This window comes from Opisthorchis viverrini, assembly GCF_000715545.1.
Source record: "Opisthorchis viverrini unplaced genomic scaffold opera_v5_98, whole genome shotgun sequence".
In the NCBI taxonomy this organism is placed as follows: Eukaryota; Metazoa; Platyhelminthes; class Trematoda; order Opisthorchiida; family Opisthorchiidae; genus Opisthorchis; species Opisthorchis viverrini.
The window spans coordinates 1,101,970-1,111,799 of record NW_008751755.1 but is presented as its reverse complement, the minus strand read 5'-3'; the positions used below and the strand labels follow the sequence as shown (position 1 = coordinate 1,111,799).

Below are 9,830 nucleotides of genomic sequence, written 5' to 3'. Positions count from 1 at the left end.
CAGAGGTGGAGGAACCACACGTACAATCCCGCACTGACGATATCGCTTTGAGTTGTGACGGAACTTTTGTAAGCTGATTACCTAGCTGGTGAGCTGATCAAATGCGGCCTAATTTACAGCCAGTTGACCCAGGCCAGCTATCAATATTTAAGCAGTTTAACAGGAAATACTAATTAAGAGCATGCAAGATGCGTCCAGATGTCTGGAGACCTATCAAGAATAGTGTTAGCCAGATACTAAACTACCATACAACTACAGATTAGACGTCTTCGATGAAATACCTTTCACCTGAAGATCTTTGTTCGCCCAATTTTTATTATAGTACTACAGATTAGACGTCTTCGATGAAACACTTTTCACCTGAAGATCTTCGTTCGCCCAATTTCAGTAGATATCATGACTAGTCCTCATTCTAGTGCGCAGAAACACCGGAGGAACTATATTGTTTCCTTGATGTTCAAGTACGATGTATGATGTTTGCTTTTAGGGTCTGAATAAACCTTCTCGAGGTAAGAATCTTCTAGAACGTCAAGATCATTATACTGCACATAACACCCAGATATATCTTAAATGATGTTCACCCAGTATCCTGTTCAGATATCTTGCTATGTCTTATCGAAAGTGTCTTGATAGATAACCAGGCCTGGTTGATGTAAATTTTCGGCATCAATATGTAGAATTCTGGTTGATATAAATTTTCGGCATCAATGTGTAGAGTTTTACGCATATCCAAACGTTTAGTCAAAGTTAACACAGAGCGACGTTTTATTTTCATTGGAGTATTGTCCTATCTTCGTTCGCTCATTTTATCAAGATTTTTTCTATAAAAAAAGGTAAGGATGTCATAGGATTGTGAAATAAAACGGAGATGAACATTAATGCCCGTGGGGTTACGTTCTGTTGACTAATTTGTCAACGGACCCCATCCTTCTAGCCTGCTTTGGATTAATTATGCACACGTGCGCAATTGAAGGGAATAGTTCAGCCACTTCCTATCTATTCATATTTTTCTTGATGATAAAAATCTTAGAACTGTGTTTTTACTACTAGCACACGTGGAGTAACTGAGGTCCCGGCCATGATTATGTCTTCAAATGACTGATCGGAGAACAATGTGACACCATCCGCGGTCACTGATGCGGTTCGATCTGCTAACCATACACCGTTTCTAACCTTCGTTGTTCATATAATGCAGCAAATTTTCCCAGAGGAGAGTTTCTGAATTAAAAAAGAGGCTGTGTACGGCCGGGGTAAAAAACACCTATAAAAGATAAAATACAAGGAAACGCCTGGTCTTGTTCCTCAGGTTTTTCAGTGCGGATTGGAGGCGTGTAACGCAAAACGTCGTCACTCTGCCTAACTTCCTAAGCTAGGAGACCTAAAACACGCAAAATATGTATGGTTATAATCACTTTAATGGGATTGGATATGGATATACCACTAAATATTTGAAAAAATAAGGGACATCGAAAAGAATCCTCACAGATGCCAACGTAGGCCTCAAACATTCCATATATTGATGCTGCTTCTTAACGCACGGCCAAACGTCAGCTAATACAGGGAAAAAGCGATGTCTTACACAATAACGGTGAAGTTGAACCCCCACACAAGTTTACAGTATAGCAAACTTTTGCCCTATACAGACGAATAGAGAAAGCACTCTCCAAAAACGTGATTGCAATTCGCCAAAGTTATTTGCCCCAGATGTCATTAATCTTTCTTTCCTAAAACCACTGGTAGCGCAAGAACGGAATGGTATCCAACATAAAGAATGATTGAGGACAACCCAGAGCGCGTTTCTTTGGGATGAGCGTTACTCTCTGCCTGAGTTCAGACCTTTGATGTGGGTCCATTTTTATCCGAAGGCCCAAGTGGTTAGAGCGTGAATTTACTGACCGGAAGATCTGTGGTTTGAACCCGACCTCTGGCTCTCGACTTCTCCTGCCTAAACTTGGGCAACCTGGCAGTATCCCGGCCCTCGTGCAACCTTCGGGTGACATGGCAGTTAGGCACCAAAAGGGTGCTACAGCTGAGCGATTTTTTTCTATTGTTGCCCAGCAAGGTCGGTATCATATCATTCCAAAATCTTCGTTCCGAATGTCGCCGCACGATCAGGGCCGCGAAATGCTGTTTATCAGCGGCGTTATTCAAGTGCACGAAAAGCTTTGAAGCACTGTTCTTGGTTCTGTCGTTCCGTTCAAGTGACTCAAACTGTGTTTACCAGTCATTTCTGACATGGAGCTAACCTGTTCACCATATCACCTCCACAGTTCGCGTTTCGTGACCTAGATGGCTAAAATATTGACATTTTGTCACTGAGATCAACCGGCCATAGTGGAACACTCTCAGATTTTCCAGAGTCAAAGAGCACTTTCAAAATTAAACTTCAAAAGGCACTTGTGAGGAGCAGTCGAGAGACTATCGTGGCCAATAACAACTGTCCATCTGTAGCCTTCAGGTTCACCAAAAGCCAAGATACAGGTTAGGGGACGATTGCTTAAGCATAATAAAAAATAACCATGTTTTCTGACCCTGCACACTGAATCCACCTAGCCAAGATTTGCCAACAATAGCCAAGATTTGACTGGAAAACAACAGTATGATAGTCCTACATACGTATACTCACCGGGCCCGGTTGAGCGTGAAATGCGATAATAATGACAGCGAGAATGAGTACTTTGGCAAGTAGCATGGATGAGAACTGTGGAAAACAGATGGGAGAAGCAAAGTTTGATGAAGTATGTGAATCTGTTTGTGAAAACAACATTCATCAAGTCAGCTACCGTACACAATCAGCAGTGGGGAAACATTTTCAGGGAAGGTCGTTTGTTAGGTTATCTCTAGCACAGGATGAGGTATCTGATTGCCACAACCTTACCTGGGGAAAATCAAATGGCGGGATGGAGTCCTTAATGAAAACTACCAAATGGCTTCAATCTATAATAATCTCATGAAACGAGTTGAACTTCCTTCTGAGGAGTCAGTCAATGGGTGGCCACGTGATGTGGTCTCTGTGATGAAATATGGATGGAGCTATGCCCCACCTAAGTTTGGTTTAATCACATTGCTAATCAGCTGCTCATGACCGAACTGTTGAGTGTTTAGTCGAAAATTCTGGGATTCCATACTCCCTTAGTTTAGTGAGATGTACAATGCCGATGATTCCCAATAGAGAGAAGACAGCTGTGTGGTTATTTTCCGACTTTTAGCATATGGTAGTTTCTCTGGTAGAATGAAACATCTGTTGATAGTGTAAATGTACCAAGAGGGTGAAATCCGCCCAGGCTAAGTTCGCACTTGGGTGTGGGCAAAAACGCACAGCTTGTTCGCCCAGAAAGAACGTCTTCAACCAAGTGGAAATGTACAGATGTGATATTGTTCCCATTTTAGCCATGAACCCATTGTGGGGAGTAACAATGGATTTCGTGATCTCTTCATGAACGGATTCTAAAGCACAATAGTTTCGAATCACGTACGTAAAAATTTATACAGATTGGGATTAAGCGCCTAAATTGTCGAGCGATTCAAATGATTCAAAGAACACAACAGCCTCGATTGCTGGTCTACATGGCAATTTTTCATAAGATTACACGGCTTTGGATTAGACCGAACCACTCGTAACTAGGAGATCACAGGAACGAAATTGGCTAACGCGACTTTTTGGACTAGACCTCGGTAAAAAAAACACTGGGAATACCCCCAAAATCTCGAACACAGTGCCGTTTTATTAATTCAGACTGTAACTCAGACTGTACTTGTCATCCACAGTTTTAGCCTGAAATTCTAATTTTTTTAACTTGACTACTGAAACAAACTTTTATGTGAGTTTTTCGGAGAGCTTCTGGAATTTAAGAAGTCTGAAATCCGGGTACGAAATGGTTTGGGCTCTGATTGCCGAGCTCTCTTTTAGAACGATTTGCCAGCATTATGCTTTTTGTTGTTGATTCTTCTGTAGAAGTCACAGGGTTGTCGTCGATCATCAGGATGGCATCACCTATCTGGCGTGTTAGTGCAGTCCACGAGTTAATATCTCTATGTGTACTACATTCACAACCGGTCTTGAAAAAGTGGCCACATAAGCTCATTGTTCTGGTAATTGATGTAAAGCCGGTTTGATACGTCAAACACTACGGACGATGAATTAGCGCGCTTGTTTCGGGAGTTTTTTGACAATTTGATCGTTTCAAAGGCATGCTATCGAGCACACTTGGAACGCACTTCGCTTGGTTACCGTTTTAGGATTCGCCTGTAACCTTATCTTGGAGCCGTCAGGGTTGGAGTACAGGGTTGCAACGGTAACCTACAAAAAAGTCGCACAAGATCCACGGTAGAGTGGTGGCAACCATTTAGTGATCAGAGTCCAGTTACACCCTTAACTTAACACGGGAAGTACACACCGTGTGTAATTGAATTTTTATGTGTCCCACGAGAGCGATCTAGGTTTGCACTTTTATCGACGGTGTAAGCAAAACCGTTGGTTTTCCTTGCTTTTCAGAGCTGTTTTTTAAGTGTTTTTGAATGCTGCTGGCCACACAGCTGCCACACAGCTACACAGCTGTAAGACCTTATCGTGTCTAGCTGCCATTCGACCCGAAGGAAGCATGAGGGCTGAGATACTGCCAGGTTGCCCAATTATAGACAGGAGAAGTGAAGAGACAGAGGTCGGGTTCGAACAATGGACCTTCCGATCAGTAAATTTGTGCTCTAACCAGTTGAGCCATCTCGCTCCCACACATCCACAATAGGAAGCAAAGTCGACATAGGGTATTTAGCAATGTAACTGGATAACCAAGCAGTTACTAACTAACTATCCCAGGAATCGATCCAAAACAAACGCGGAATCGGTGGAATTACTAACTAACTATCCTAGGAATCGATCTGTGGTTGGCAATCCAAAACAATCGCGGAATCGGTGGGTAAGTGAACTACATTCAAACATTTTGTTGAAAGTCCCAACATATAGGTGACATAACGAGGCTTTACAAACAGACGATAACATTTAGCAAGCAGATTCCCACAAACAACTGGGTCGCGGCTCAACTGCAAAGTGCAAAGGACTTCCTAGTTCCATGTTCAAATTCCTCGAACGTACTTATCTGTAGCTCGGCATTGCCAAAAACGACCTGTTCGGACAGGTATCAGTTTACCGTTAGAATGACTGACATTTGCCGGGTTCGGCTAGCTAATGGGCTCCATCTTCGGCAAAGTAGACAGAGTCAGTTGTTGGCAAACCATTATTTGCCGCCAGTTCGCCCGTAACCGCACCTATAGAGATCTAAACACCGGTTAGTTAAACTGGACAAAGACAACACCCGGTGGCAGTGAGTAAAACCCACTTGACCGAAATATATTGAGTTTTGATGAAGCCAGTATTCGAGCCCTCTGATAAATTTGGAACAAGAATGACCGTACCAAAGCTGGGGGTGGATTGTTCAAACGACAGTGATTCTGATTCTGAAGTCATCCTAGCAAGTGATCGACAATCTTCACCGGTGGTGACAGAATTTTCGAAACAAAAGGGTGGGTTATTTAAGTCGAAGGCTGGAAAATAGTTGTTAGAACTAGTTGAATGACTTCAACTGCAATCAGGGATGTCACTGATCTTAATAATGACGAAAATCAAGTCCCTCGTCCGTTTTATGCACAACCTACCAGGAATAGAATGAATCGGTTCTGTACGATAGCTCCGTACAATCCAACACAGCATAGAGCAGTGGTGCACAGGCCTATCCAGAATGCAATCTGTCCAAATGGCTCTAGAATTTAAAACGAGCAATGGAATAAAAATGAAAATCTAAGTTTTGGCGTTGAAATTTCGAAAGTTACTGCATTGTTATTCACTCATTCGTCCGAGTCACGTAATAATATTGCGCATGGCTTGCAAGACGAATAAGCCAACCTATTCCTCAGCACCGGATGATCAGTAATAAATATAGCTGACAGTGCGGGGACGTACAAGCTACCTTGCTACTGGAGAAGATTAGTGTGAGTGCTTGTTTGGCAGTAGCTCAACCTTAAACCGTGGTTGTGGAAAAGCGGAACAGGTTAATTGGTGTTGGACTATAGTTGGGAACTTTGCGTCTCCCATCTGGAATCTAACGCATATTGGGAGAGTTATTTTCGCTCAATAATTTCAAACACGAAGTCATCCTTTTCGTGAAATACACTGATCTGCAAATCAACTTGGTTTTCACGAGAGACTCAACTGAATCTCTCGTGTATGATATTCTACAACTGAATGTGCTGCTCACAGGCTGCCTCATGATTCAGTTGGCACGAGATTCGAGATATTGCAGAATATTTTCATAAATTGAAAATTAGTGTGTTTCTCGAAAGCAGTCCAATTTGGGTTCAAGTAGATCATAAGGTTAACGGACACTTGGGGACTGCGCCTACCTGCTGAGCCCCAAGAAGGGCGAAACCCGTCGTGGGCTGTCGAAGAGTTTTCAGCACCTTTGTGAGTAGTTTGCTTTACGAGGTCATGGTTATTTATTCCACCCCATTTAGCACCCATTTAGCAGTTCGCTGTTTTCAGCAACCTTGTGAGTAGTTTTCTTTCCGAGGTCATGGTTATTTATTCCACCCCTTAATAAGTGACCGATCGCACCCATTTAGCAGTTCGCTGGAAGAACCTTGCCGGAGAACCAGTGCAACAGTCCATTGAGCGCACAAGTCCAACTATTCAACAATCCACCCCCGAAATCTCTTCAGCTCAAAACCAAATAAGGTAGACTATGGACGCTAATACTGCATTCGGTTGAACAGTCATTCGAAGATTAAGATGGTGTTAAGGAACTACCTAAAATAACCTCTTGTTGATGAGGGTTTTCGGCCAAACATGCTGCAAAAACCCAAAACTGAAAAGATAATGTTTGTAAGATTGGTAAAAATTGTTGTACACCCCTTCCCCATACAGGTTTTGTCCCACTTTTGGCATTTATCATGCCAAATCTCTCAAGTTCCTTCACTCCTGGGCTCACTTGCAGAGAACTTGAATGAACATCAGCTTAACGCTTTAATCATTGTAATATTTAACTGAATGCACCGCATATTTCATCTAGCACAACATCATTTTTGGGGCTGATCAAAGCCCCTTACGTAGCTTATCCGATTATACATCACACGCATATAAGATTCTAACGGTCATCCTTACCAACAAATCACCCCCGGAAAAGGTTGATAAGTGTCCTAGTGATTAGGTTCTTCTTTTTTGAGAAAGCATTTGAGAGCAATGTTCTTCGTTTCTTCAGAAATTTTGTTAGTAGAAGCGGCACATTTGGAAGGAAACATCAATTGCGCAATCCGACACACTCTCGATTCCGAAAAATCGATATTATTCAAGCGCATAAACTGCGAACTACAAATGGAAATTACACATTATACCCTCCATGTGAAGGTAATTTGAGTGAACCCTTCCATTTCCTCTTAACCACAGTTTTACAAAAAGTTCACAATAGGTCCGGCACTCAATCAATTTTTAATGGTGTAGTCAATCGAACTGTATGATTGCAGCACCACAGGTAGTGTTGAACCCCTGATGAGACTCCACAGCTTTTGTGTAGTCTGGCAAACCACTGGTCACTTTGATACAATCTTGATTAAATTTCCAGTTTGTCACTAGCCTGCCCAATTCATCTCTCAAGCGGTCGCTTCCGACAAAAGGTATCTCACTGGGCGCGTAGCCAATACTTCTTGAATTCGCACTGCCATACACAGTGTTTTCAGCCATATCGAAACACATACTGCTCAACCACTGTTTTCACTTGATTTTTCGCATTCACTTCTGTTGTACAGGCCAAATTTTCTGAGTTTTAATTACCAGAGTGAATAAAAAAGAACGGGCTGTGCCAGCCTTTTATGGTAAAACCTCTCACTGCTTGAGGTTAATTGAGTTTCGAAAACTGGTAAGAAGCGGCGGTAGTGTAGGTTGTAAACAGGATGCTGAAGTCTGTAGCTTATAGGCTCAAAATAACGACGTTGGTGTTATTGTATGACTAGTCTAAATAACGCGATCGGTGTAGATTCAAGCCTACCTACAAACTCCAGTATGGCGGTTAAAACCGTGGTCTTGGCGGCTTCATTGTTTGTGAGGCCCATGTGGTTGAGGTAGGCGTCCACCGGTACCATATAGTAGTTGTACATGGTTCGATGTCCCCAGGTGAACAGACATCCGATCACGAAGAATACCATGCCAGCGCACTGGAGGTAGTGAGATAAATGCGGATAATGTGTCAGCTGTTATCTGGGAGAGTTAGTAGACATAGAACGTGTGCAACAAGTTGAGCAACAGATATGTGGATAGGGGAATCAGTAACCTTGATCGACAGCATTCATGCCAAGAAGAAACAGCCTAAACATCCAGAAAACAACCCCGTTTGCTTCTGCTAGTCATAGAAGTAATCGGCGTTGGTTAGATATGCGTCCTCATTGTTTAGCAGTCATTTTCATAGTGGACAAACTGATTACCGTCAACCAGCTGATACTAAGGGTTTATTTATCGATTTCCTTTATACTGTTCGAATGGGATATTGAAAAGGAAGTAAGGATAGATGGAATACTTCACAGATATAGTTCCGTCAATACAAGGTGTTCTTTTGCCCATACTGCGTGAATACTATGCACATTCCATTCCGTGAAAACCGATAAAATTATCCTGAGAGACTAAGCAGCACATCGGTTTCAATACCAGTTAGACACAAGTGGGCCCGGTTTGGAATTGTGAGAGTCTTACTCGTAGTAAAACAACTCAGCGTTGATGCCGCACTTCTCGGGTTTTTCACTTCGATCACCTACCACTTTATGACGGATAAAAACTCACTACTTTAAAAAAACAAGTAGCTCATCCAGCAAAAATACCCGTGAGGCTAGAAGGCCGTCAGTCCAGAGGCTAGCCGTTATCAGCACACACATTATGTGGTCATCTCTCATGAAAGTTAAACATAGTAACGGTGAAAGAAACTGCGGCAGCACTGTACGACGAGTACGCGGTTATTACAGCTGACAGTGATGATCATGATGATAGTAACGGTGGCACGAATCTGATATATTCATTATTCGTCGGACGTCTGCCAAGATAATAAAACTAAGGCGCTCACATCCCGATTGGTGTAACCGTATTCCACAGAACAATGTCTCGCTGCCTGGGTGGTCACAACTAGCGGATTTCTAATATAGATGAACCACTTCTAACCCACTGAAAAAAAGAATAAACAGTGAAGGATTTATAGACCAATATGTTTCCGCCATTGAATACACATCAGAAGTCAACTTATGAGTAGTGTATGTGTGTGTGGGTGTGATGAACCTTCAGCAGTCATAATGCAAGAGAGCGCATTGTAAAGTATTAAAAAATAGTTGGTTTTTTAAGAGAGTCGAGCTGAGTGGTTGGCAGCGAGCAGGCTACAGTTTGCAAAGATTTGTGTCAAACAGTATCTCGTGAAATGTGACCCTAAATGGGAGTATATGTTAGGTACTGAAGTAGATGTTTGTGACAGCTTAACTAAGGCGCTCAGTTACAGATCACAGGAATTTCGGAAACAATTAAGTCCAACTGGTTAGATTGCCGTGATTAGATAACATTTTCAAGGCCCAGCCGTCTCTAAAGTCGTACAGGATATCTGGAAACTAGATAACTTATGTGAAAGAGAGCACGGGATCATGCCATAGGAGTTGTCTGATGTGGAAAAGATCGATGAGACTACCGAATAAGACAAGACGAAATAAGATAAGATGTCAGATTAAAAAAGAAAATTTTTATCGGAATGCGGCGTGAATGCTACCACTGGTGAAAGAAGGCCTTCGATGGGGAGTCGTTTATTCGGAAATGCCAA

General features: G+C 42.4%; 1 protein-coding gene across 1 annotated transcript in view; it reads right to left on the bottom strand.

Moving 5' to 3' along the window:
• Positions 1 to 2,631: 2,631 nt before the first annotated feature.
• T265_13752 (hypothetical protein) overlaps positions 2,632 to 9,830 on the bottom strand; it is a gene marked incomplete at both ends in the record, with an annotated part of 26,970 nt that continues 19,771 nt past the window's right edge. The window contains 3 exons of the mRNA XM_009170323.1: positions 2,632 to 2,701; positions 5,653 to 5,756; positions 8,034 to 8,199. Of these exons, the coding sequence (XP_009168587.1) occupies positions 2,633 to 2,701; positions 5,653 to 5,756; positions 8,034 to 8,199 (339 nt within the window). The remainder of the gene's footprint in view (positions 2,702 to 5,652; positions 5,757 to 8,033; positions 8,200 to 9,830) is intronic.